The following is a 27937-nucleotide window of genomic DNA, read 5'->3' on the forward strand; positions in this document are numbered from 1 at the left end:
TCAGAGTAAACACTGTTTATTTTGAACATTCAAATTTAAAAAAACAAAAAAGTAACAAAACCCAGGACATATCTCATACACATACACACACACGTTGCATCTCATGTCACTTTATATACAAAATTAGGCGGGGCGGGGGGGGCGGGTGCAATAATTTCACAGTGTCAGACAGCTGGACATGCTCACTCACTGCTCAGCCTGGGCCCACGAGAGCCCCTTCCCCACCCAGCAGGGGTGAGGTGGGGTTTGGGGTGGCAGGCAGCTGGGACAGAGGGGAAGAGAATGATCGCATCTTTGGGAGGGGACCCTTTCTCCAGTCTGCTCCGGGCAAGGTGCTGGGAAATGGAGAGGAACCAGGGACCCAGTTCTTGGTGGTGGGTAGGGACCACTGCATTGTGGAGAGTCAGAAAGCTGAGATCAGGTCTCCAGGTGTCCTGGCTGGGTGGCCCCAAGGGCCACTCACCCTCCTGGGGCCCCGGCATCCTCATCTATAAAATGAGACTTCAGGAGGGCCTCCTGAAGAAATCTTCCTGCCCAAAGCTGTGGTCCTAGGTCATGCACGATTGTGGCAAGGTGATCTGTCCCCTTGGGATGTTGACTGGGGGTACAGAATGCCACAAAGGGGGGCAAAATCTGGCAGATAAGAGCTGTGAAGCACCTGGAGCAGGGCTTGACCCAAAGCAGAAGTTTGAGAAATATCCTCTCCCCCATTCCCTGCCTGGGACTCTTGGGGGACCGTCCAGCTTCCTCTTACCTTTGAGTTCTGGAAACGAGAGCCAGTTGAAGGGCTGAGGTGGCGGTCACACTGCAGAGACCCCTCCCACGGCCTCACCCAAGGGGACCCTGGCCCTGGGGCCAGCCCATCCCGGGCCTCTTCCTCCATCAGCAACCCTGTGAGGGTAGTGAATGGGGTCAAGCACATCTCTTTAGGGAAAAACCCATCGGGAGCAATGATGCTCAAGTCCCACTCCACAGAGAGTAGGGCTGCCAGTCCCTTTGGTCCTTGCTGTAACCTGCCTTGGTTTGAAGTCTGGACTCCAGCACCTGCCAACTGATGGACACTGGGCAGGTTACTTAACCTCTCTGTGCCCCAGTTCCCTCCCTGGGGCTAAGAACAGTCCCAGCTTACGACTGTGTTGTGAGGATAAATGAGATGTGAGGTGCTCAGCACAGTGCCTGACATTTAAAAAAGATGGAACAAACAGGCTCCATCATCACCGTTAGCCAGAGCAGCTCAGGGACACAAGCAAGCGCCATTTCCAGCTCCTCTTTCCCTGTCTTCTTGGCTGTGCCCAGGAGCAGCTAGACGACCAGAGCTGGCGTCCAAACAGCAGGCATTCGGCAAAGGTGAAGAACCATCAGTGGACGAAGGAGGGGTGGGGACTTTCGGGCTTTCACCTTCCTGGAATGGAAATGGGCACCCAGGCCACTCACCAATGGCCCAGACTCACAGCCTGCACCTCAATGCCTCTAATTTGTTCCTGTGCCCTCTGGAGGGCTGACCAGGGTGACTCAGCATGGGACCAAGGTCAGATGTCTCATCTTTGTCACCATGACAAAGCATAAAGGACTTGGGATGATGCCTCTGGGTAGGCTCAAGTTCTGTCAGTTCCCTCCTAGACCCTTTCTTTCCCCAAGGCCTCCACAAAAGCTGCTTCCTTAAAACCAGTAACGGAAACCCAATAAAGCCCAGTGTCCCGGGAATCTGGGTCCTGAATCTGCTGTCACCCCAGCAACAGCATATGTCACTAAGAGACGCTTGACCCAGCACTTAGGCTGATGTCATTGGCTGTTACCAGGGCAACCTTGGTCTCAGCAGGTTCTGGCTGAAGCATGCCATCGCTTCTTCTTCTAGGGGGAGTTGGGCCCGTGGTGCTGAACGGTCTATTTGTGCTCTTGAACTGGCAACAAGGGAGGGAACTGGGGGCTGGAGGCAACAAGTCTTGGAGAAGCCTCCATGGCAATAGGCCCCACAGCCTGCAGCTCTTGCATCTTGCCTCAGGTTAAGTGGTGGTGGGGAGCAGAGACAGGGAACAGAAAGCAGGCCAAAAGGCACGGGTACCTGCTCGAGTCAGGTAGCCTGCAGCTGCCCAGACACCTGGTAGGTGACTGGCAGAGGGAATACCTGCCTTCCATTCCTGCCAGAGTGCCTGGGGATCACCCCTCTCCTCCCCCTACTTCCTGTGGTGGGGGGGGGTCTCGATGCCAAGATGTTTGTGTGTTTCATAAAGGAAGATGTTCATGTTGGAAAGCATTCTGACCTCTTTAAAATGTCTGTCCTCTAAGGTGAGGGCTGGACTCAAAGACACTCATGGGCAGGCAGTATGGTGTAGGGGGGAAGAGAACTGAAGAGGGTGTCAGAAGCCCTGGGTTCTAGTCTTGGTTCTGCCACATTGTGCTGTGTGGTCCTGTGTAAGTCACTTGACCTCTCGGAGCTCTTCCCCATCTACACAAGCAAGAAGTCAGACTGGGTATTTTCATTCTTTTACATTATAGCTTTTACATTCTTCCACTATCTTGGGGGAGCTGGTGAGGACTCAGGGTGGGGAGCTGGAAGCCTTCAGCCCTCTCAGATGGGCAAGGGTGCCAGGCTGGGGTGGGGGTGATCCAGAAAAGCTGGTTTTTACAATCTGTGCATGAGGTTGGTCTGCCTTGCCCCTTGCCCTTGCCCCTGACTCTCTGGAGGCAGCTGCTGACCCTGACCCATGCCCGGCCAGATGCCATCTGCTGCCTACTCTCAGGATCTGCCCCTGGTTCCTAGGCAGCGTCAGGAGAAATGACCAAAGCAAGGGCCTCAGCTCACAAATGAGGAAGGCCAAGCCAGAGAAGGCAGGGACTTACAGAAGGCCACACAGCAGGTGAGCAGCCGGGCTGGCTAGGAACCATGGGCTCCTTCTCATCCAGTGCTCTGTACACCACTCTATGCTTCTCCCCTCTTTGCCCACTCGGTTTCTCCCTTCTTTCCCCAGAGGCTTCGGGGCCATGCAGAGGGATTAGGTAATGTGGCTATGCCATAACCTGGGTCCCCTGGGCACATGCCTCTCTCACAAGCTGCTCCCAGCCCAGGCTGAAGTGGCCCAGGCCCTGTCCTGGGCACGGAGGAGGAGAGGTGACCTGCCAGTTAGCACACATGTGGGTTCGCACAAGGGGTGACTATGGCCTTTTGGCCTCCCAGGGTCTTTGTCCCTCAGCTGGAGCTGGGAAGGAGATGTCTTGGGAATTGAGGTGGGGGTGGGCCAGGCATGGAACCAACATTCAAACCACTGCACACAAAGAAACGAGGAAAGAGGAGGAAGAGAGAGGGTGCAGGAGGCTCCATCAAGATCCCCTTGCCCTTCACTGGCAACGGGTGGAAAGATGGAGGAGGGGTGAGTCTGAGTCTCCTATGTCTCTGTCATCCCTTTCTCAGCTGGGGGGACAGCTCTAGAGCTTGTTGTGGCCCTGAAGGGGAAGGGGCCAGGCCTGGTGCATGGGGGACAGGGGGGCAGACAGCCACGTCTGCCACTGAGATAGTGGGCCCTTCCTCCATACATGACCCCCTGGGACATGCTGTTGAGATCAGTGGCATCAGACGTGGTGGATGGGCCAGGGTGGGTGGGGGTAAGAGACCGCTCCAGTGTGATGCCGAGAGGGTGGACAGTGCTGTGGGCACTGCTATCACCCCCCACCAGGCCCTGGACTCACCCCAGGCTTGACCTGTTGGCTTGAGCTGCTTGTCCCCATCCAAGTGGGGTTAGGGGACAGCCACTGCAGGGCAGGGCATTCTGGAGGTGTGGGTATAGGTGGGGGAAAGAGGAGGCATGGCCAGGAGCAGGGCAGGAGGGAAGGCCAGTGTGTGGGTAGGCTGAGGAGGGAACGTGTGCCCCCACCGTAAGGTCCCCAAAATGGCAGGCAAGGGAGGGACCCTGGATGAGGTGGCCCCTCATGCTTTGGCCCTCCCCTTGCAGACATCAAAGGTGGTCTTTTTTGCACCCCCGAAGGCCTCCACCAGCTTGTCTTCCCAGGGGAGGACGTTGCCCAGCTGTGGCCCGGTACAGTTGGCAATGCCCAGGACTTGGGCAGGTGTCAGGGCGTGGTCCCACAGGTTAAACTGGGCAATGTCACCCACGAAGGCCTGGGTGGCATCAAACCGACCGCCCAGGGTGTCCTGGGCCAAGAGAGCAGCAGAGAGAGGAGAGAGAGAGACATGGAGTGAGCCATCGGAAAAGACAGGCAGACAGACTCAATCAGGCCCCAGGTCCTGCTGAAGCCCCGCCCCTTAAAGTTCTAGCCCCGCCCCAAGCTTCCCCCTCTGTCCCCAAGTTTCCAGCCCCTTGGGCTGGTCACTGCTCATTCTGAGTCTCAGTTTGCCCATCTGCAGAATGGCTGGGTCAGACTGATCACTGCTGTGCTTCCAGGGTCCCTTTACCTAACCCCTCCCTCCCAGGGGCCCTGGGTGAGTGTGATACCTACTCAGGCTTCAAGCCCCCATACCACCCTGAGCCTTACCTGCTCTTGGCCCAGGATAAGGATCCCATGAGGCTTGATGGGGTGCCAGGCGGCCAGGTTCTCACCGGAGCCCTGTAGCTCCCCGTCCTGGTAGGCAGACCACAGGCCATCCCTTGTGGTCCAGGCGATGCAGATGTGGTGCCAGCCATTGTCCTTCAGGCTCAGAGGCAGCTGGGCCACCTGGACATAGGTCCCGCAACCCCAGGTCAGAGGTGCCACAAGTCCCAAGGCTGGACCAGTGCGGTGGGGCCCAGAAGACCTGTGTCCTTTCCAGGGACTGAGTCAAGGTTTACCCTCCCCTTCCTCTCAACCCCATGTCTTTCTGAGCACTTTTTCCTCTTTCCCCACAACTTCACCAGGCAGCTTCTCTCAGATCACAAGGGACTATTCAGAATTGGTTTTCGAGTGTTTCCAGGTTCCTTATTCACACCCTCACAGGCCTGTAAGGTCGTGTGGGGCGGGAGCCACATTTCACAGCCTTTGGACACCTCACACAGCGCCTGGCACATGGTTGGGCTCAAGGAGTACAAGCAGCCTTGGACTCAGAGGCTGGGCACTGGCGTCCAGCCCTGGCTCTGCCGACCAACCTCCTGTGGGACCTTGGGGAGGCTGCTCTTTCCTCCCTGGGCCTCAGTTCCTCATGCAAAGGATGCTAATGGTCAGGCAAAGGATGGCAAATATGTAGCCACCTCTGCCTCGTCTACCCAAGGCGGACATGGCTAATCAATCGTGAACCCAGGCTCAGCCCCGGGATCTTTCCTAAAACAGTGCTCTGGGAAGCCGCTGGTGATTGATTAGCGTTGGTCTGAGATGAAATGTACTTGCTGCCTGTGGATTTGGGACTCCCGAAGGGCTCATTCATCTCCAGAGTTCTGTGAGATCACACTTTAACACAACATTCTCTGAGGCCCACTTAGTGCCAGGCTTGTTCTGGACACTGGGGATGTGGATCTGGTCCTAGCTATAAATGAGCTGAGTCTGCAGGGGAGGGAAGAACTTCAGGGACAATATTATAAGGCAAAATAACAGGGGCCATTTGGGAGGTCCAGAGGAAGAGGCAGGTGTGGGACAGCAGACATGGTATTCAAACACCTCTGGAAGGACAATGGATCTGACTGTTCCACTGCAAGTCAAAGCAAGGTGGGGGCACAGCAGGAGCAAAGGCTAAGAGGCTGGAATAAAAGGGGAACTGAGTAACCTTTGAGGCTGACGTTTAAAAAGACGCTAGAGTTCCTGGAATAGGGCCGTGCTGTGCCCTGTCCAGGGTGCTGAATCCTTTCTGCTGAGCGCGGAGTGCTGAGCTTGGGCAGGGCCAAGGATGGCAGCCAGGGGGTGTGTGAAGGGGACATGGCAGCAGGATCTAGATGTACTCCAGCTACCCCAGCCTTTCCTAAGACCTACTGGGCTACAAGAGAAACTCACTGTCCCCTGGGCCCATCTCCTTTCTCCTCCTCCTCCTCCAGGACACCCATGAAAGACACTTCCTGCTGAGCTTGCTTCTGATGGGTGACAGTCACTTCCTAGCAGCTCTAAGTGGCTGTGGGCTGGTCATAGGTGGGTGTGATACGTGGTGTCTGCATCTCCAGGGGGGAGGTCTCAAAAGACCACCATGCCTGCAAATCCCAAAGCAATATGGCAGGTAGAGGATACTGGGGAGAATGAGGATGATAAAACACTCCTCTTCTCCTGCTCAATCACATGCCACTCCCACACCACTCCCCCATATCCTTGTCCGGATGTCACCAATGACAAGGTGAGTGGGGGCTGGGCGGCCCAGGCATGGGGAAGATGGGTGGCCCAAGGGCAGAACAAGGGCACCAGCCTACTCTCCAGGTGAGGGGAGGGGCAGAGGTGCTGGCCGCAGGGGAGGAGGGGGGGCGAGGAGTCCACCAGCGCTCCCTCCCTAGGTAGGTCCCTGGGCCTCATTTGCTTCTCCTCTTGTCCAGGAGAATGAGCAGGGCCCTGGGACAAACCCTTCCAGCCCTGCTCCCGCAGCTGGGTCACTGGGGAAGCCCCATGGGCCTCCTCTGTAAATGGAAACGCCATCACTGACAGCCTCTCTTGGATACAAGCCCCTCTTCAGCCAGCCCCAGGTCTGGCTTGTCTTTGTATCCCCAGAACCCAGCCTGGCACCCAGTAGGCATTTCCTGTGTCCTGAAGCTGCCGATCAGGGGAATGGAAAGGGCCCACATGCTTGGGACCCAGCCCAGTGCAGGTGCTCCTGGAAGGGTAACCCCGTCCCCCACTTTCTTCCCACTCTGCCCAGCCCCCACTCACCTTGTCATTGATCAGCAGTTCCATGGGGTCGTGGCCCGCCTCCAGCAGCACAATCTCATTGGCCTGCCCGGGCACCGAGTAGGAGAAGGGCGTGCCCTGGCCACTGCCCCCCGACCTGGAGCGCAGCCACATGCAGACGGTGAAGGCGTAGAGCTCAGGCAGTGCCTTCCGCACACGGGCGTACATGTAGTTGTTGCGGATGGGGATGCTGATCTTGAAGGCATCTGGGGGGCTGTAGGCTGAGGACCCTGAGGGGAGTGGGCAAGGCGGACATGGTGGGGGTCAGTGGACACTGATGGGGGGGCGGGGCAGACTCTAGGATGAAGGCTCCTAGTCCCTGGGCATCTGCCATGTGCCAGGTGCCTTCATGGACCTCTCTACCCTGCCTCTGTGTTGATGGGTGTGGTTAAAGCACAAGGGCTCTGGACCTGAGACGTCCTGCGTTCAAATCCTGCCTCCACACTTTCCAGCCACGTGACATCCCACAAGTTCAACGTCACCTCTCCAGCCCGGGTTTGCTCAGTTAAATGACATAAATAAGATTTCCTCCCTCCCAGGCTTGTGTGAGGGCCGAGCGGGACAAACTACATAAAGGGCCTGGCCTATAATAAATGCTCAACAAACCTGAGCTGTGGCAATGATCATTTTTCTGAGTTCTTTGCCTATTTATTTAATAACCACTACAAAGAACCTTCTACCTGGCAGGCACTGTTCTAAAGGCTTTCACATCATTCTTGTGACAACCCCATGAGGTAGCCACTATTATAATCCTCATTTCACAGATGAGGAAGCCTTGGTGCAGAGATTAAGTCATATTCTCAAGGCCACACAGCTGGTCAGCGGCAGAGCTGCCATCCGAACAAGACCATCTTGGGACTCCTTGGTGTCCAGGGTGCCTTCCTGTGCAGAGTTTCAGGGATTCTATGTCTTGAGTATCAGAGGGCTTTCTGCAGGGGTAGACTAGAGAGTCACCTCTCCCAAGGCCAGGGGGTAACACCTACCACACCCACCTCTAGGGTAGGATGTCCCCTTCTCTAGTTGCTTGTTGAGGGCTGGGGTTAGGGGGTTGGGGCTGGGAATGGTGGACCTGGGTTCCCAGGTCTGGTTGGGGCTTGGGGCTTGGGGTGAAGGCTGATGTGCTGATGCAACATGGTAAGAGAGGAAGGGACTCAGTGCCCCTTGAAACCCCTTTCATAGATGAGGAAGTTGAGTCCCAAGAAGGGACACAACTTGCTCACAGGCACACAGACATCCAGCCTAGCTGTCTGCCTCCTCTCTGCTCTGCAGCTTCTGGAGGGCTATGTCCCCCAATCCCTTAGAATATGCAGTACAGGGGGCCAGTGGCAGGACCGAGGAGGGGTGAGTTTGCCTTTCTTATCTCTGTGCTCCAGCCAGGAGGCGAGCCCTGAAACCCACTGGGCCGTGCCTCGCCTCCTGCCTTGCCCCTGCTCTGGCCCCTCCACTCCAAAACTGACTGGCTCTCTCCCTCTGCCTTCAGCGACTAGGCTGAGGCTTGCCGCCTTCAGGAAGCCTCTTGGATTTCCTTCTCCTGAACTCACGTCCCACATCTAAGCCAGTCGCTGATTATTGCTCATGATTTCCCCTGGTATCCCTAACTTGTCTGTAAGCCTCTTAAGGGTGGTCCTCACAAGGTTTCAAAGACGAAAGGTCCCTGAGAGCTCAGGAGTCCTAGATCCCCTCATTTCAGATGAGAAAAATGAGGCCTGGGGAAAGGAAGCAAAATTCCAAAGTAAGCCAGTGACAGCTGTGCAGCCAGGAGCCAGGGCTCCTGATGCTCAGACCTGAGCACTGTCCATGACAGCACGTTTCTCTGACTCCTGGCACTGCAAGGCCCAGTTGCTAAGCAAGGAGCAAAATTCTGATTCACAGATTTTGTGGGGTGGTTAAATGCATGGACTTTGGAAAAGTCCAAACCTCAGACCTGGTTTGAGGTCCAGATCCACTACTCACTGGCTGTGTGACGCTGGGCCTCAGTCGCTTGACCTCTCTGAGCCTCAGTGTCCTCATCTGTGAAATGGGACTAACAGTGCCAGCCCCATGTGGTTTGTGAAGATTAAACCAGCTGACATATCAAGTCCTTAGCCCACTCCCAGAACGTAAGGCCCAGAAAATGTTAACTGTTAAGAAAAATAATGATATTCCCCAATTATTCTCTCCCTCTTGGGTTTCGCAGCCCCCTCTCCACTGTCCCATCTAGCTTTAGCCTCTGGAGAGCGCAAAAATGTTTTCGAGTGAATCTGCCTCCTTGAAGACCCATCTGGGAAAGTGCCCTCTGCTGGGCCCTGGACCCACCATGTTCCAGTCCAGCCACGCGGTCCTGCAGCGCATCCAGCTCCTTCTCCACTTCCTGCCGCTGCCGCTGGCTGTTGTGACTGAGAGCCACTCGCTCCTTCTCCAGGGCCAGTACCTTGGCCAGCAGCTGCCCCTCTAGTTCGTCCATCTTGGTGTTCAGGGCAGTGGGCACCGCGGGTGCAGGGGCTGGGGCCGCTGAGAAGTTCACACGGGCTGGGAGCTCCTGCTGCTTACAGGGCAGAAGAAAGGGCATGTGAGGTCACTTGGAGGGTGGAAGGAAAGAGACACAGGGCTCAGAGATGCCCACCACCCCGTCGGGTGACCTCAGGTGAGCCTCAGCTTCCCCAAAGGCAAATGCAGATGGCGATATCAAATTCAGGCAACACATGTTCAACGAAAGAGCAGGTTCTTTCCACTGCCGGTGTCTGATGGTAAGCTGAAAGCAGGCTGGGTCTACCCTCAAGAACATCTCAGCCTATGGTGGGGTGGAGGTGGGGGGCTGGCAGTGGGGAGCTCTAGAAGCTCCCCTGGGTGGTTCTCACATTGCAGTCAGGGTTGAGAGCCACGGCTGAGTCCTTCATAACTGAAAGCTGTATGCTGACAGGTTCTTGAAGGGGTGGATTGTCTTAGTCTTCACTCATTCGCTCGCCAGCCTTCTCAAAATGGTGCAAGGCTCTGTGTGGGCACTGAGCAGATGTAGAGGCACAAACCAGGGGCTTCTGGAATAGGGCTGCAATGGCGCCTTAGTCAGAAAACCCAGGGCTCAAATCCAGCTCCAGAATCAATCTGCTGTGTGACCCTGGGCAAATGCCTCCACTTCTCTGAACCCGTTTCCTCACATGCAACAGGGTACAACTGTACCTATTTAGAAGGGGGGTTGGGGGATGGCTAAGTAGTAAATGCCAATGAACAGAGCCTGGTTATTGCAATTACTGCCCAGGGCAGAGTGATCCAAGCTGGTCTCTGACACCCTCATCCTGCCCAGGATTTTTTAGAGCCTCCCTTTTGCTGCCTTATGACCCCAGCGGGCAGAAGAATTGGAGCAGGGTCCCGGGGAGGGGGGCTCTCCTCCCCCTCTCCTGCTGGAAGAAGCCCTTCTGGGGTGGAAGAAGGCAGGCGAGGCCACAAGTCCAGACTCTGGGAGGGGGTAGTCTCTGGCAGACATTAATAATTCATTGAACTTCTAGGAGCCAAATTAGACCTTCCCTATCTCCTTGGCTTCCTCCACACTCCCCAAGGGCCCAAGCAGCTCCTGCTCAGTCAGCCCTGGGCCTTGCCTGCAGCCTTAGCCCCAGGCCTGAGCTCACTGAATTCTTACGATACCTTCACTGAGCAAGGAATAATCAGGGAGCACCTACTATGGGTTGGGCCCTGCACCCAGTGCTGAAGATACTGTCGAGGGCAAAACAGAAAACCAAGAGCACGGCCTAACATTTCCTGAGTGCCCTGTGCCTCGCAGGATGGCCCCTCGGCTTGGAGCGAGTACAGGATACCCCTCCCGAGCCTCATTGGCCCTGCCCTGGCCCTGTGGTCATTTGTTGGGTGAGACTGGGCAGATTCCTTCGCCTCGAGGTGCGTGTCTTCTAGCTGTGTGATGAGCAGATAAATGGATGTCCTGCCTCAAAGTGCTGGAGGGTGGGGCGGGGAGGCCAGCGCCTGAGAGAAGCTGCCATGACCTCATGCTGGGGAGTTGGAGGGACTGACACCCCCCCTCGGGAGTGGGAGCAGGGGGGCTAACTTCTTTGGTGTCATTTTTCCTCATCTACAAAATGAGGGCTTGGAATGCCCAGCTTGCAGACCTGTGGTCAGGATTAAATGGTGGTGTGCAGGACAAGAGCCCGGACAAACGCTGGACCACAGTGGGCCACTTTTTTTTTTTTTAACATTTATTTATTTATTTCGAGGAGGGGGGCATGAGCAGGAGGGGCAGAGGGAGAGGGAGAGAGAATCTCAAGCAGACTCCCCGCTGAGCACGGAGCCTGATGCAGGGCTCGATCTCATGACCCTGAGATCACGACCTGAGCTAAAGCCAAGAGTTGGACGTTTAATCAACTGAGGCACCCAGACGCCCCCACAGCGGGCCACCTTTATCCCCCACCACATCCCACCTAAGAGGGCACAGCCACCCATCCATGCAACCGCCTCCTTGGCCCCCCAGGCTGGGGCGCAGGCCAAGTGCGGTGGGTGGGGCATGGACTAATGAGCAGCTCTGGACCGCTGGCCCCACCCCTGTTACACTAACCTCCGATACCCTATCGGAGGGCTCCTTCTAACTCCCTGGGTGCCTACGAATCCTAACTCTGGCTAAACACAAAGCCTCAGTTTCCTCTTCTGTGAAACAGGGACAACAGGTCCTGCTCTGTCCATCCCCAGGACAGATGTAAGGATGGAAGAGTTGAAGTAACAGGCCCTCCTGGACAATAAAAGCAGAATGCAAACTGTGAGCCTTGAACCCATCAGCCAACGAAGAGCTGGCTACCTCCAGAATCTTCCCTTGGCCACGAAAGCCCATGGAGTACCCACTGCACTTAAAGTGGCTGAACGTTCAGTAAATCTTGGGCTGAGGCAATTAGCTCATAGAATGCATCCCGTCTCAGTGCCAGCAGGGCCACGGCTGGGTCTCCTGGGCTCCGGCACCCTTTATCCTCCGTTTCCCTCTTTGCACGGGGCCAAGCTTGACAGGAGGGCCACACGTCTGAATGAGACAGGGTGCCAGGCCCGTCCTTGGCCCTGCACGTGTATTTACTCACCAATCCTCACAGCCACTCATTTTGCTTGGTACTCTTAGTGCTCCCATTTCACAGATGGGGGAACTGAGGCAGAAGCCCTTTTGAATTTCCTACAGCAATGGGGCTGGGCAGAGCTGACACCTCTGGAGCTCTCGAGCAAAGCGTCCTCCTCCCTCAGAGGAGGAACAGGACATCTAGTGCTATTTACACAGACGCCGTGGCGAGGAGAAGCCATGCACGCTGAGCGAGGCGGGTGTGCAAGCTGTTCTTTTGTCGGAGCCACCAGCTCTGTTGCCGGCAGGAGGGCTAGGGAGGAGGTGGGCTCTGCAGATCGTGTGTGGCCCCCTCCCCACCCCAGTGTCTGAATCAGAAGAACATGACTCCCCCCCCACTTTTCCATCTGCTGCGGGCGCAGGCTGTGCCGCGTGGGCTCCTGGCTGATGCCAACTGGGCCCCTAGCCCAAGATGGGGGGAGGGGTGATGATGCCATCACCCCCACTCAGGTCCCGACGAGGCAGGGAGAGGGGGGCTCCGAACCCACAGACTGTTGTGCTGGGAGTCTGGGTGGGGTTTGGCGTGAGTATACGGGCCCTGAGCCAGAGTCCGGGGTCCTAGCCCGGCTCAGCACGAACGTGCTGGGCTCATTAGCCCTCAGTAACAAGAATACGACAGCGGCTCCTGTCCTCATCGTCGCGTACCACATGCCAGGTCCTGCACCGGGGAAGTCTGTGCGCACATTTCACAACCCCTCTCGACGATCGGGGGAGGTGAGGAGGCCCACTTTACAGATGAGGGAACTGAGGCGGTGAGCTGAAGTTTCAGGAACCCCAGCCCAGGCCCTTCGGGTTCCAGAAGCTGTTCGCCTTCTTCCGTCCTTCCCTCACAGTGTGGGTCTCATTCTGCCAAGTGCGCAGAGTGCTGGCTGCCCTGCCTGCCTGGGGGGCCAGTGGAAGAGGTTCCGGTGGCCATGAAGAGGCTGGGAGGGTGCGGCGGGCTGTCACACTGCAGTGGGGGGAGGGGGCGGCCTCACTGAGGGACCCGGAGAGCAGGGACCTGCCTAGGGAGGGTGGCTCGGAGGCTGGGAGGATGTGGGGAGGACCCAACCACCTCGTCCCCAGGTGGAGTCTGCTCCTTTCCTTCGGGGAGCAGAGGGAGGGTGCCGGACCTCAGCACCCAGCTCACCCCCCGCCCCCGGGACAGCACAGGGCCCAACTCTGGGGGTGGTGAGCAGGGTGGAGGAAGAGAGGCTTCATGGCAGCACTGTGGGTGCGGTCTCCTCACCTCCCCATCTGACCACCCCCAAGTCCAGTGGGAATCTGCTGGGCTCACAGCTGGGTTCCACCCGCCTAGTGACCTCGTGTACAGCTGCGGTGCCTCAGTTTCCCCAGCGAAAAGGGTGCAGCAATATCTCATCACACTCTAGTGAGAAGTGAGTTATATACTGTCCTGAGGGCGGAGCAGGCCCGGGAGGCGCTTGGTGTCCGTTCTTATTGCCACTACTTAAATAGCTCTTGAAGGAACCCATCCTTCTTCAACTCCAACCATAAACCTTTTTGTTTAATCATTATATTGGGAGAAAAAGCAGATTACAGGAGAACAGTTGGATACCATTTGTATAAAGTTGCAAAGATTCAAAACTAGATCATGTATTTGTAAAAAGCAGGCAGAAACACACAGGGAGAGATGAATACAAATTCGGGGCAGTGGTGACCCTCTCTTGAGGGCTGGTGGAGCTGGGAGGCTCTGAAGGGCATGAGCTGATTGCAAACGTTCTGGGTCTTGAGTCTGGGTCCCCACCCGGATGGCATTCTTTATACCTTTGTGTATGTCTGAGATACTCCGCAATGACTTTCTTTAAAAAAAACAGGGAGAAATCTAAAAACAGAGTTTCTGAGGGTAGAATCTAAACCTGAATCTTTTTTTTATTTTTTAAAGATTTTATTTATTTATTTGACAGAGACAGAGACAGCGAGAGCAGGAACACAAGCAGGGGGAGTGGGAGAGGGAGAAGCAGGCTTCCCGCCGAGCCGGGAGCCCTGGGTGGGACTCGATTCCAGGACCCCAGCATCATGACCTGAGCCGAAGGCAGTTGCTTAACCAACTGAGCCACCCAGGCGCCCTAAACCTGAATCTTAATGGTAGCCTCACTTGGGTCGTCTGGGCCTCGCTAGTCCAGGCCCGGTCACCTGGGCCCCTACACTGGCCCTTCTCCACCGGGCAGCCAGGGACAGCTGCCTAACTGCTAAACCAACTGCCTTGCTTAAAATCCTTCAATAGCTCCCCTTCCCCACCCGTAAAGTCCCAGCCCCTCTGATCTCAGCCGTCACTACCCACCCCTGCAAGCTACACTTCCTTTCCACCTAGAGTCCCCAACTGCCCCCGGCTCCCTTCTCCCAGGGCCTCCCGTACATGCTGTTCCTTCTGCTAAGAACACACTTCCTGCTCCAGCCTCACCTCCCCTGGCCAATGCCGGCTCCCCCTCCAGACGGCAGCTTTCCCTGACCCCTGATCTAAGATGCTCCGAAGGGAGAGGAGAGAGGGCTTCTTCCCTCGGTCCCTCCCTCCCTCATTCATCCTCGCATCCACACAGGCTGTGACAACTCGATGTCGCGAGTTCAGGCACGACTCTCACATCAGACAGGTCCACATCATTTCCAGGGTCCCGACTTCCTAGGTCTGTGCGCGCATTTCACAACCCCTCTCGACAATCTGGGGAAGTGAGGAGGCCCACCTTACAGATGAGGGAACTGAGGCGGCGAGCTGAAGTTTCAGGAGCCCCAGCAAGCTGCTCAACTCCTGGGACCGTTGGTTTCCTCAACTGTAAAATGGGGATAATAATGGTCTCTACGTTTTGGAATATAATTAATGACCAAATGAAGGAACGTGTGTGAGGGCTGGCATACGCTGATAAATAGGTATAACCAGAAGTAGCATTCGCGTCTACTGAGGGGCGGGAGGGCACAGGGAGTGGTAACCGTGCGGGCGGCGGAGGCCAGCCTGATCCTTGGTCCTGGGCCCGCAAGGCCGATTTGGAACTGTAACCAAAAGTTTGTCTAAATGGGTGTCCGTGCAGCGGGGGTGCCAGGTCAGGGCGCTCCGTGTGTGGCGAGGCAAGGAGAAGGCTCTCTGAGCACCTGTCCATCCTCCCTCTTGGGCTCAGAGGCCCCAGAGTAAGTGACAGGATACCCCAAGCCCCGGGCCCCCTTGCCTCTCCCTTCAAGTATTCCCCATCCAGCTGCCGCACTGAGGTGGCCACAGAATTCCCCCTAAGGTCCTGCTTGCCCACATACTTCCGGGCCCTAGCCAAAAATCTGCAGCAAAGACTGCCCTCTACCCCTCTACCCCACAGCCCATTTTTATAGAAAATCCTGGCTGTGAGCTTAGCTCAGCTTCTGCTGTACTGTGTGACCTCGGGCAAGTTACTCAGCCTCTCTGAGCCTCAGCTTCCCCTGGAGTCAAATGAGGGGTATGTGGGGGGCACAGAAGTGCTTCCACTTTGGGTTGGTTGTCTCAGTCCCTGTCCCCAGAGTTCTATGGGGACCATGGGCCCTAGACTGTCCTCGGGAAACCCCACCACATTTTCACTTGGTGAGGAGCACCAACCCCTGACCTCTTTCCACCTCCCACAGGCAAGGACTTCACAAAATGGCCAATGAACATGAGAAAAGGTGCTCCAAAGCATGAGTCATCAGAGATATACAAATTAAAACCACAGTGAGTTCACTACACGCCCACCAGAACGGGGAGGGTTTTAAAAATAACCATACCAAGGCTGGCAAGCTTCACACACAGGTGGGCATGCCGACGCTTACTGCCACTTTGGAAAAGTGTTTGGCATCACCTCCTAACGCTAAATAAATGTCTCTCCCGGGACCCAGACACCCACTCCTGGGGATGCAGCCAGGAGAAATGAGGGCTTATCGCCACCAAAAGATGTCACAAGAATGTTCGCGGCAGCCTTATTTGTAATAACGCCAAGCCAGAAACAACACAAATGTCCATCCATAGAGGAAGGGTAAGTAAACTTAGGCATATCCATATGTTGAAACATTACACAGTGTGGAAAAATAACACATCCCCGATACATGCCCTGCGATCAAATGTCAGACAAACAAAACACACACAGACACAACAGGGTGCGGCTGTCTGAGAACGGTCGTATGAAGTTCAAACACAGACCACATCTGTGGTGACAGAAGCTGGGAGAGTGGTGCCTCTGGGGACTTTAGGGGTCACAAAGGAGCCTTTGGGGGGCACTGGGAATGTCCTCTTCTTGATCTGGGTGGTGCTCTCATGCATGTATCCATACGCGAATTTTCACTGAACTGTACACTTAAGATTTATGTGTTTTATACGCAAGATATATGAGCACTTACATATCTGGAATGTAAGATATACCTCAAAAAAAGAAAATCCCCCAGGTAAGGCCCTGACTTCTCCCAAGCAGGCTTGGAAGGGCAGGACGGGCCTCTCTTGGGGGAAGGACTGCCAGAGATGAGAGGCCCAGTGCCCAGGATGACAGGACAAGAGGGACCCTCCCGGGGTCCTGCCCCTCCCCTTCCCCACCTGTCAGATAGGTAAGTGGGGGTTAAGGGCTTCCCAGTATGTGCGCCCCACCCGGAGATGGGGCGAGGCCAGCCACAGCGTCTGCAGGTGGCTGGTGGGCACTGAGGTTCCACATCCTCAACGGGCAGAACCTCTCTCATTGCACCCTGCCAGCCCCCTCCACAGTCAAAGAGGCAGGGTGAGGGGAACCAGCCCCCACCAAGCAGAAGCTGCCAGAATGCGCAGCAATGGAGGAGAAAAGCAAAAGCAACCAACAGACTTTAGAAAAGGCACCAGGAGCTTCTCTACGCCACTGTGTTTATCTGCAGATTTCCCTCAGAAACTGGAGGTGTGGGAGTGGGTGGCTGGGGGCCTGGCTGGGGCCATGCACACATGTAACCCTGCCCCCCCACACAATTCCTAAGCAGGACGCATCTGCCCAAGAACTCCCAATTTAGAGCCCAAAGGGCCAGGACCAAATCCAGCCCCTTCTTGCACCCATTTTACAGATAAGAAAACAGAAAAAAAACTGAGGGAGGTGAAGAGCTTAAAATCACAAGAACTCCACTTTATGCCACCAGCCAGCCTATTTCAGAGAATATTTAGAACTGGAAGGTGTTTAGAGAACATCTGGCTCACCATATCATTTTATGGAGTGGAAACCGAAGCCCCGGGTGGGGGTGGGGTGGTGTGCCTGGCCCTGGTTCGTCTAGAGTCTCTGGTCCTCCACGTCCTTATCCGGAAGATGCAGACGCATACAGCCCAATTCCCAGGGCTGAAGACTGATAAGCTAATAAATACTATTTGTTATCTATTATCAGCAAAGCTCCCACGTGAGCCTTCTGATGATCCTGCCAGCCAGCAGGACAAGCCCTTGAGGACTGGCCCTCATCATTCTTGCTCCGGGTGCGCAGAGGCAGAAATGGCCCAGGACCACATCCAGCACCAGGCACTGCCCTCATCTGTCTTTCTCACTCTCCTGAAGCTAGGTGAGGTCTGACCTTTCCAGGTGGATCTAGAGAAAATAATGGAGCACAAGGAAGGACTCTGGAGCCAGACACACCGACAGGGTCAAATCCAGGCCCCATTGCTGTGTGACCTTGGGCCAATGTCTTAACCCCTTTGAATGTTGGGTTTTTTTCATCTGTAAAAGAGGAATAAAATTGTTACCTCCCTCATGGAGATTTTATGAGGATTAAATGAGAGAACGCGCAGTGCTCGGTGAGTGTGAGCTGTAATTGTTATCAAGCCCAGGGTCCCCTGTGACCATCATCAGAGTGTTCCTTACCCCTGTCTTCCCACTCCAAGATGGGGGTAGGCAACCAGCTTGCCAGGCCGGGTTAGGGATGTGGTTTCAGTCAAAGAACTTCTGATTAAATCAATCTTAAAGTTTCATTTTACACATTATTAAATTAATGCAAAAATTGGAACTCTGGAACATGCATATACGGCTGGTTGCCATATAAATGGTTCAACCCTTTTGGAAAGTGGTTCTTGGCCACAGCCATAAAAGATCAATATCCTCTGACCCAGTAATACCACTCTTGGGACTCCAGCCTAAAGAAATAATTCAAGAGACTTAAAAAGAAAAAAAAAAAAAACCCAAACAACTATCTGCATGAAACTGATCCTGCAATGAGCATCTAGGAGAAAAATAATTAGGAACAACCTACATCTCCAGTAACAAAAGACGATCGGAGGATTGATGGATGATAGAGTCAGAGATGGATTCCAGTGTATTATGGCCATCATTAAAATGGTAATTACCAGCAACCAGTAACTCTGGAACAATGTCTACCTCTGGAGAAAGGACCGAGAGGGGCCAAACAAAACAAAACAAAACAAAAAACGGATACAATGGTGGGATTAAATGCGATTTCTGCCCCCCAAAACACCTTTTGACTTTTTTCAATTAACAGCAACAACAATAACAAAAATAAAAACACAGGAAGGAAGACAATTTCTCCTAAGCCCACAAGTGTGGCTCTCACTTGAGGCCTCAGGGGGAGGCCTGGGCCAGTGTGAACTTCCCTCCCCTTTGGTGGAAGGCCGATGGGGTGAGGGAGGAGGTGATGCAGAGATGTGCCAAGTGGAGACAGGCAGGGATGTGCCCAGGGTTATGGGAGCAGGATTGGGGCTAGGAAAAAGACAGTGTGTGATTAGGGAGGGCCTCTGGGAGGTGGTGTCCTCAGAGCAGACTCCTAGATGATGAGTATGGATACTCTGGGGGTAATCTGGGCAGAGGCAAGAAGGAACTGGGAGTTGGGCCAGCTCTGAAAAGACAGCCTGGGAGCAGGCTGGGGAGTTTGCACCACAAGGAAGCCCCATGAAGGGCTTAAGGAAGATCCCTGGGGCTGCCTGGAGGAAGACGGGTGGAGGGGTGTGTCTGGTGGGTTGAGGAGGCTGCTGCAAGCATCCAGAGAGATGAGGTCGACTGGAAGGAGGAGGGTAGGGGAGGAGCTTCTCAGAACACACATGAAAAGCAGGTTGGCGGAGGACCTGAGTTCAGGTTGGGGCACCATGAGGGCAGGGGGCTGGTGCGATGTCCAGAGGGATGTGCTCAGGAAGCAGTTGGATCTATCGGTCTGGAGCTCGGGAGAGAAACCTGGGCTGGACTAAGTTGGTTGGGGCACCACAGTAGAACATGTGTTGGAAGCTGCAGGGTGTGGCTGAGTTCACCCAGGGAAAGTGAAAGGAGAGCCAGGCGGGCGCAACCATTAAAGGAGGAGGACCCCAAAAGGGGACACAGAAGCAGAGAGGGAGAAGGAGCAGGTAAGAGGTGTCTAGAAGCCAAGGGCACGGAGGTCTGTAGGAGGGAGGGAGGGATGGGGTCAGATGTTGGAGAGGCATTCAGCAAGATAAGGACTGAATTATTCCTGTTCAATTGATCAACTCCGGTGACGTCCCCAGAGCACGTTCAGTGTGCCATAAAGCGAGAGAGGGAGGGACAAGGAAACAGACCTTGGGAATCCGGGGGCTTCCTTTTGAGGATACTGGATGAAAAGAGAGGGGAGGAAGTAGGTAGTGGCTACAGGACGCCCGCAGTCACGCGGAGATCAGTAGTCTGACCGCCCGACTGGACTGTCAGGGTCCAGACCCCAGCTGCTGCGAGGCTCAGAGGGCAGACCTGGTGGGCAAGCAGAGCCCCGCCCCGCCCTTCTCCCTCCTGGTCCACTGCGCTCAGAAAGCAGGAGGGCTATGTGCAGGGAAGCCAGGGCTCTCCCAACCCGGGAGGCCGATCTGGTGCCAAATCCCAGCCGCCAGGATCCCCGCCCCGCCCCCCAACCTCAGCAGGCTAACTGGAGGGGAGCCCACCCTGCCGAATGCACAGGTGCTGGGGAACAGGTCCAGGGCAAGCCCAGCTCTGCCAACCGCAGACGTGGGAGGCACCACAGGTGCCATCTGGGTGTGGAGGCAGGGGCTAGGGCAGGCAAGAGGAAGTTTACTGAAAACCACAACTTTTTTTTTTTTTTTTACGTTAATAAACTCTTTTTCCTACAAGAGGGGGGTTTGTTCCCATTTTTATTTCTGGCCACTTAAAAAATTAGCAATATTATAGCTTAACGACAAAAAGAGCAACCACTCACTCACAGTGACGGAGCACATCACTGCAGGATGCTGTTCTGGGCCATTCGCAAAGACTAACTCACTCCGTCTTCCCAACTGCCCAGCGAGGTAGGTGTTGTTATTGTCCCCATTTCACAGGTGAGGAAACTGAGGCTCCCCTGCACTGTTGAATTTCAGCGTTCCCCTGATTATCTTCCTGCTCTTGGCTCTCTCATCCTAGAAATGCCCCAGAGCCGAAGTAGGAAAAGGGGATGCTGCTGGCCTGGCAGACAAGCCTCCTGGCCGTTCCTCCTGCAGCTGCCCCTCACCTAGGAGGGCCCTGAGCCCCCGGTTTCTCACAGGTAAGGTGAGAGGGTTGGCTGTGATGACAGCCTGGCTGCACTCTGACCCCCGGGGGGGTGGGTGCTGACACGAACACAGACTTTCTGGAAGGCTGCTGGGCCATGGCCATGGCCAACCTTCCCCACAGGCCTTGTCTCTGCTGTCAGGCCAGAGGTTGATGTGAGGGAGCCATGAGGAGGGGGAGTCCCTACATTTCCTTTCCTCCAGGCTCTCCTCCCTCTGCCTTTGCCAGCTCTGCTAGGTTGGGGGAAAATATGAAAATATGAAAGGGGGCTTTGGCCTCTCTCTCTCCCCCACCTCTTTCCACAGACTCAGTTTTGTTGCTAACCCCCTTCCCTGCCATCTGGAAATCATGGATGGCTACGGGTGGTCAGTGTCTTGCAGACATCCGTCCTTCCAAGTCTGCCCAGCTCCCCCAGGGAGGTAGGGGTCTGGCAACCTCAAAGGAGAAATTGGCCAGGGACCACACCACAGCCAATAGCAGACTCCCCCTCTTAGACCCCCTGTGTTTGACCTGAGCCAGGGACGTCCGAAGAAGGTGTCCGCCCGCGGGAGGCCCTATTCTCCAGGCAGTCCCCACCCAGAGCTGCTGGCTTCCACGTACTGGGGGCTGGACCAGCACCATCTAAGCCGCTGCCCTGGGGTCCGTGGCCTGAGGCCGAGTGGGGGATATGGAGATGGGCAGCGCTGAGGGGCACCCGGATTTGGCTTATGGGACATTCTGTTCCCTGCTCTTCAGCAGGACAGCAGATTCCCGAGTCCCTTGGACAGCGCCTCCTTTCTCCCTCCCGACCTTAGGAAGCGAGTGCGACTGGTGCTGCTTTGGGGGTGTCTGGAAGAAACGAATGAAACGGACATTTAACGAGGTCCTAGTACGTGCCAACCATTTTCACATACCTACATTTTAGTAAATCCTCCCTACGAGTGGACACTGTGACGCCCGTTTCACAGATGCGGAAACTGGGGCTTGCCACAGAGGTGCCTGGAGGGAAAGGCGAGGGAGGGGAACGAGCCTTTCCCGCGCGCCCCCCGGGCCAGCGTCTCAGTGGCGGCAGGCACCGGCCTCCCCTTTCCTCCCGGGGCCGCCCGCCGGCCGCCCCTCCCACACCCCCGGCCCGCGCCCGACGGCGCGCGGCGCTCACCTCGATGCGGTCCAGGCGGTCCCGGAGGGCGCGCACGGCGTCCTCCAGCTCCAGGATGAGCGCCGGCGAGTCCCAGGGCCCGTCGGCCATGGCGTCGCGGCGGGGCCCGGCGTCCTGGAGGCCGCGCGGCAGGCCGCTCTCGCAGCGGCCCAGCTTGCCGGTGAGCTCGCGGATGGTGTCCTGGTCGGCGCGGATGCGCGCCTCCTGCTGCAGCGCCGTCTGGCGCAGCTGCTCGGCCGTGCTCTGCAGCAGCAGCAGCTCCTCGCGCTCGCCGGCCGCCGCGTCGCCCTGCTCGGCCCCCGACGGGCAGGCGGCCGCCAGCGGCGTGCAGAGGAAGCGGCTGAAGAGGGGCGCGGGCGGCAGCGGGTGCGCGCTGGCCGCCGGCGCCCCGGGCAGCGCGGGGGGCCCGGCCGAGCCGCCAGCGCCGTGCAGCGCGCTCAGACTGCGCTGCGGGCCCGGGGACGCGGCGGCGGCGGCGGCGGCCGAGGCGGCCGAGGCGGCCGAGGCGTTGTCGGCGCCGCCGGGCAGCGCCCGCGCCGGGCTGGCCGCCAGGGGCACGCTGGCGATGATGCAGATGACGGCACCGAGGAACGCCAGCATGCCCGCGGCCAGCAGCACGGCCAGGAACTTCAGCGTGAGGCGGGCGGTGGGGGCGCCCGAGGCCCCCCGGCAGGCGCGGCGGCGGGGTCTGGGCGCGGGGCCCGGGCGCGCGGGGCCGAGCGGGGCCGAGCGGGGCCGAGCGGGAGCCGGAGCCGGGGCCGGAGCTGTTGCCGCGGCCGCTGCTGCCGCCGCTCTGAGCCCGGGCGGCGCGAGGAGGAGAAGGCGGCGGGCGGCGGGGAGGGGGAGCGGGCGCGGCGGCCCCGCCCCGCCCGCTCCCCCCGGGGCCGGCCCTGGCCCAGCCCCGCACCCGTTCCGTGCCGGGCGCCGAGGCCAGGGCGCCGCCGAGAGCGCGATCCCACCGCCCGCACAGCGCCGGTGGGGGGTGGGGGGCGGGCGGGACTCCAGGGGGACCCCCGCCGCACCCCGCCTGGGCTCTAGCCCCCTCCCCGAACCCGCAATGCCGACAGCTACCTGGCGGGGAGCTTGTCGCCGTGTCCGGCTCAGTGCCGAGCGAGCTACAAGCTCGGGCTCAATTAAGCCTCGCGGTGGACACGCTCACCGGGGAAATGAGAAGCCTGGGGCCCACCGGGGTCAGGTCGCTGTCCAAGGTCACGCCGCTAGAATGCGTTGGAGCAGCGTTTGAGCTCAGGCGCCTCTGAGGGGGCTCAGGTTGTAGGGTTGAGCTGGGGTGGGCGTGGGTAGAAGAAAAGAGGTTAGTATTGGGGGCAGGGGACTGGAGATTTTGCGGCAACCACCAGCCTGTCGCTCCCCACCTCCGACCTCCTGAAGGAACAGGGTTCACTCCCCTCCACCCCATCAAAAAAAAACCCCAAAAAACAAAAACCCAGAACACACACACACACACAGCAGAAAAACAAAGAAACAAAAACTTCCTGTGATCTCAGAGGGTAGCAGAATCCCTAAGGGCATGAAACATCCGGGGTCCCAGAGAAGACCCCTCTCCCCACCACAGTCTACATTAGGAAGGTAAAACCCTGCTGGGCATGTGGACCAGGCACTGGAAGGAACCAGAAGGAATGGGAGTGAGCTATGGTGTGGGGGTGGTTGAGGAGACTTTTACTTTCTCCTTTCAAAAATGTCTATATATGTATTTTGTTGCAAATTGACTTTGCAATTAAAAACTTAAAAAAAAAAAAAAACAACTTCCTACCACCCTCCACAATTCAGGTCCAGCTCCAGTTTTCCACGAGGTGTTTTTTTTTTTTTTAAAGATTATTTATTTATTTATTTGACAGAGAGAGACATAGCGAGAGCAGGAACACAAGCACGGGGAGTGGGAGAGGGAGAAGCAGGCTTCCTGCTGAGCAGGGAGCCCGATGTGGGACTCGATCCCAGGACCCTGGGATCATGACCTGAGCCAAAGGCAGACGCTTAACGACTGAGCCACCCAGGCGCCCTCCACGAGGTGTTTTCTGATCAGCCTGGGTTCCCAGTGCTGGAAGGGCACTGAGAAGGCTGCGGATGTTTGGATGTTCGGCTGTTTTGCAGCAAAGGGTGGAGGAGAGGGGCTGTGGCTCCTGGGAGTACTGGTCAAAGCCACACTCAGGTCAGTCCTGAGCCTAGGCCACACCCAGGCCTGTCTCCCTTCCTAGCCTGCATTCTTGACTTGAGACTGGGGCTCAAGTCACAAACTGGGGCTCTGAACCACCATGACTACAGTATGGTCTCTGCATAGTGCTGGTGTCAGGAAGAGACAAGAACATTTCTCAGAAGGCCACCGCCCTGGGGGATGCTCTTTGACCACTGGGATCCTGCCCAGTGGTCCCTGAGCACATGCTTCTCACACCCCACCCCTCCCCCAGCCCCAGGATGATGCCTGCCCTGCTCACCAGATCTCTCTGGGTGTCAAGGATCATGAGCTCTAAAGTGGGAGCCAAGCTCTATATGATGAACCTCAGAGCCCTATGCGCGCGTGGATGTGAGTTAGTGCTCATTGGAGCGGTGACCTGGAAACCCCGCCAGGTGGCACAGCTTGGGGGAAGCATCTCCCTGATGGAGAGGTGAGCCAGGCTCTCTGAAGACAGACGCAGGCAGAATGGGGCCCATGAAGTCCCGCAGGTGCATGAGGCATCGGGACTCCAGGTGCGTCTACGTGTGTTCTGTGAAGACAGAAACACACACCTAAAATCCCCAGGAGAAACTTACAGAAAATCCAGGGAAGCACAAGGGAGGCCGGGAGAGGGGGCTGCTGCCAAGGGTAAGGGAGCCACTGCGGCTTGGGCACCAAATGGTGCCACTTTTATGTGAGCTGCCCTATGAGATTTGGGGACAATTGGATAAATGGGTCCAGAGGCTTGAGTCAAATCTTGTTAAATTGGTCTGTTTAGCCCCTAGAATGGCTTTTTAGACCTGTGATAGGAACATGCCACTCTCCTGCTTCTAAGCTCCCCGTCCCTTATGGAATAAATTCCAAACCCCTTAAGAGGCAGTACTGCCCAGTGGCCAAGGGCATGGATTCTCTTAGAGCCAGAAAGCCTCATTCTCACCCTGCCTGCCCCTGTTATCAGTTGTGCGACATAGTTTGCAAGGAGGGTAAAGTCTCAGGCCTTTCCCAATTCCTGACACTCTCTCTGCACCTCAGTTTTCCAAATTATAAAATGGGGGAATAACAGTAATACATGGAAAGCCTCAATAAATGCCAGGCCTTATGATGCTAGCTTCTCTTGGTTTGTAAGACTGTTGGTTATCTGGACCCCGCTCACCCTTCCAGCCTCAGCTCCTATTCCTCACTGTCCGGAGCAGTATCAAACTGTGCATAATTCCCCAAACACACCAGAATGACCCCCCCCCCGCCTTTGTTCATGCTGCAGCTGCCTGGACTGTCTGTCGCTCCTCTCCTTCTTTGGCTCATCTCCATCCCCACCAACCAGCAGGGTAGCTTCTTGGTAAGTGTTTGCAGACCTAGTTCCCCCAACACTGCCTGCTGCTGGAGGTCCTGAAACCCATTTCTCCCGGACTGTGGGAGAGACTGCCCCCACCACCAATCCCAACACAGAATCCCTCCAGAGATGGCCAGAAAAGCAGATTCTCAGGGGGAACTCCCTCAGACGTGAATTGTCCCCACATTTTCCCTCTAAAGTCTCGCACCTCTAGGCTTTTTTTTTTTTTTTAAAGATTTTATTTATTTGACAGAAAGAGACAGCGAGAGCAGGAACACAATCAGGGGGAGTGGGAGAGGGAGAAGCAGGCCTCCCGCCGAGCAGGGAGCCCGATGTGGGACTCGATCCCGGGACCCCAGGATCATGACCTGAGCCGAAGGCAGACGCTTAACGACTGAGCCACCCAGGCGCCCACCTCTAGGCTTTTTATTGCTTCACTTATATTCCATTCTTAGGCTAAGGGAATTCTGCCCTAAATGAACAAGTATCTTTATTCATTCAAAATATATGTTTTGAGACCGACTTTGTGCCAGGCATAATGCCAGGCACTGGAGAGAGCTGGAAATAAGACAAACTCACAGTTTATAATCTAGCGGGGAGGCAAGCAGTAAACAGATGAATAATTAAATAAATGAGTTAATTTATAATAGTCATGAGAACTACAAAGAAAATTTAAAAAGTAATATTATAGAAAGTTGTAGGTGGTGTGTCTGTGTGTTGCGGGGGGTGGATTTGGGAGATTGGCATTATTTATAAGGTTGTCAGAAAGGTCCTGCACATGAGCTGAGACCTGAATGACCCGAGAAACCAGCTGTGCAGAAATCTGGGGAAAGACTGAAACTTGGAGGTTGGATGACCGAGAGAACTGGATGGGTCGTTTTAGAGGTAGAGTTTGCCACGTGGGTCCTCCAGGAAGCAGGCACTGAGATGGGGTTGGATATGCAAGTGGTTGATTGCAGGCTAAGGGCTGTGTGAGCCTCAGACCCCAATGCAGATCTGACAAAGTCTTGGCCAACCCAACAGGGAGCTCCAGGGTCAAGACTGACCATTGGGGAAGTCTTGCATTGGGCAGAAATGCCCAATCCCTAATACCCTTTTCGTGCTTGGTCATTAGTTGGGAGCTGCCCCAGAAGAAGGTGGCTTCAGCTCAGAAGCTGGGGTGATGTGCACACAAAAGCCTGCACATGGATGTTTATAGGAACTTTATACATAATTGCCAAAACTTGGAAGTAACCAAGATGTCCTTCAGTAGGTAAACGGATAAATAAACTGGTACATCCAGACAACGGAATCTTATTCAGCAATAAAAAGAAAGGAGCTCTCAAGCCATGAAAAGACATGGAGGAATCTTAAATGCATATGACTAAGTGAAATTAGCCGGTCTGGAAAGGCCACATGCTATATGATTCCACCTCTATGACATTCTGGAGAAGTAAAAACTATAAGGACTATAAAAAGATCCGTGGTTGCCAGGGGTTATGGGGAAGGGAAGGATGAATCGATGGAGCACAGAGGATTTTTAGGACAGGGAGACTATTCTCCAGGATACCATAATGGTGGGTACGTATCATTATACATTTATCCAAATCCATAGAATGTACAACACCAAGAGTGAAGCCCAGTGTAAATGAGGGACTTGGGGTGATAACATGTGTCAATGTAGGTTCATTCCTTGCAACAAATGCACCACTCTGGTGGGGGACATTGATAGTGGGGGAGCCTATGCATGTGTGGGGCAGGGGGTGTATGGGAAATCTTTGTATCGTCTGCTCAATATTTCTATGAACCTAAAATGGCTCTAATGAACGAACAAACAAAAGCTGGGATGGCTCCAGAAAGCAAGGCAGCTGGAGGGTGTCTGCTAAATGCACCAGGTGCAGCCCCATGCAGATTCATTCTTAAAGGCGGAGCTGAGAAGTGCCCCTCCGTGGCTGCCACAGCCCACCCCTTGCGCTGTGAAGATCCACTTCTCCACACAGGTCAGGAAGCAGCTCCTCTAGGCCCCCCACCCCACCCCCCGGTCTCTCTTCCTGAGGGGACATTTAGAAGTGGGAGTTGGTGGGATGAACCACGGCCTCAATCACTGCGGTTGGTCTCAGGGCCCCAAGAGGTATCCACTGTCTCCCTCCTCCACTACCCATCGAAAATTCCCCTTGCCCTCTTATTACCTCTGCTGAGAAAAGGTGGGATGAATATTCTTTCCTTCCCCTAAACCAGCGAAGTCCATGGTATGATACATCTGCTCAATACATGTTTCTTGAACCGAGATATGTTTTTGTAAAGTAGGGGAGGGAGGAAGGACAATGGGTAGGGAAAACCTTCAGGCTACAACAAAGTCACGTCTAAAAGCATGGGAGAACGCTGCTGGTTTGCTACCTCGTAGTTTCTGTCTGCCACAGGCACGTGGTAGACTCAGACCTTGAACTCGGGGCTTCGGGTGACCAACTCATTTCAGTTTAGCACTGCAAGTCCTGTGTCCTGGGAAACCTCTCAGTCAGGCTAGTTGGTCACCCTAACTATCTCCAAATCACACGCCCCCAGGTGCGGGTAAGTAATGGGTATCGAACAACACGTGACTCTTCCTCTTCCTGCCGTCCTCAGTCCCTGTGCTTCCCTCTACTACAGCATCTCCCACTTTACCTGTCCCTGCAAGACCGTGAGCCCCTCCGGGGCAGGGACCAGTTGCATCCTCCACATCTCTGTGTCTCCGGGGGCCTGCACTCGTGGCTACTCAAGCTCCCAGCGAAGGCAGACAATTCCTCTTGGGGTGTGCTTGTGAGCTAAAGAGCTTCCTTTCCCTGGGGAGTGGGGAAGCGGGGGCTGGGGGACAAAGAGAGCTGCCAGTGTCCATCCTGGACATCTCCATCCTGAGGGTCCAGTCTCCAGCCGGGGATGGACTGTCCCAGAACCAGAGCCGCCTTAGTCTCCTTGTCTATAAAGTGGGGTCATGGTACTTACCGCATAGTGAGAACAGGAAAAGAGCAGATGAGATGTGTGTAAAATCTCCTGGGGACTCAGGGGCAAGGACCATTTC

At 55.7% G+C, this 27937-nt stretch overlaps 1 protein-coding gene across 1 annotated transcript; it reads right to left on the reverse strand.

Annotated features, from left to right (window-relative positions):
• Positions 1-27866, reverse strand: NPTXR (neuronal pentraxin receptor). The gene is made up of 6 exons (XM_081819004.1): positions 27862-27866; positions 21404-22091; positions 9079-9304; positions 6766-7013; positions 4489-4668; positions 1-4147 (listed from the first exon to the last, which is right to left on the reverse strand). Exons 1-6 carry the CDS (start codon positions 27864-27866, stop codon positions 3923-3925), a joined length of 1572 nt encoding a protein of 523 aa, XP_081675130.1. The 3' UTR covers positions 1-3922.
• Between the last annotated feature and the right edge of the window lie 71 nt (positions 27867-27937).

The sequence above is a fragment of the Leptonychotes weddellii genome, chromosome 5 (assembly GCF_054177405.1).
Source record: "Leptonychotes weddellii isolate Sample4059 chromosome 5, ASM5417740v2, whole genome shotgun sequence".
NCBI classification, from domain to species: Eukaryota; Metazoa; Chordata; class Mammalia; order Carnivora; family Phocidae; genus Leptonychotes; species Leptonychotes weddellii.

Excerpts from the sequence above, each read along its gene's own strand:
- NPTXR (XM_081819004.1), bottom strand. Across the intron at positions 9,305-21,403 it reads ACCGCCTGGACCGCATCGAG|CAGGAGCTCCCAGCCCGTGT; the intron begins GTGAGCGCCGCG and ends CCCTGTAAGCAG. Across the intron at positions 4,148-4,488 it reads TTATCCTGGGCCAAGAGCAG|GACACCCTGGGCGGTCGGTT; the intron begins GTAAGGCTCAGG and ends CTCTTGGCCCAG.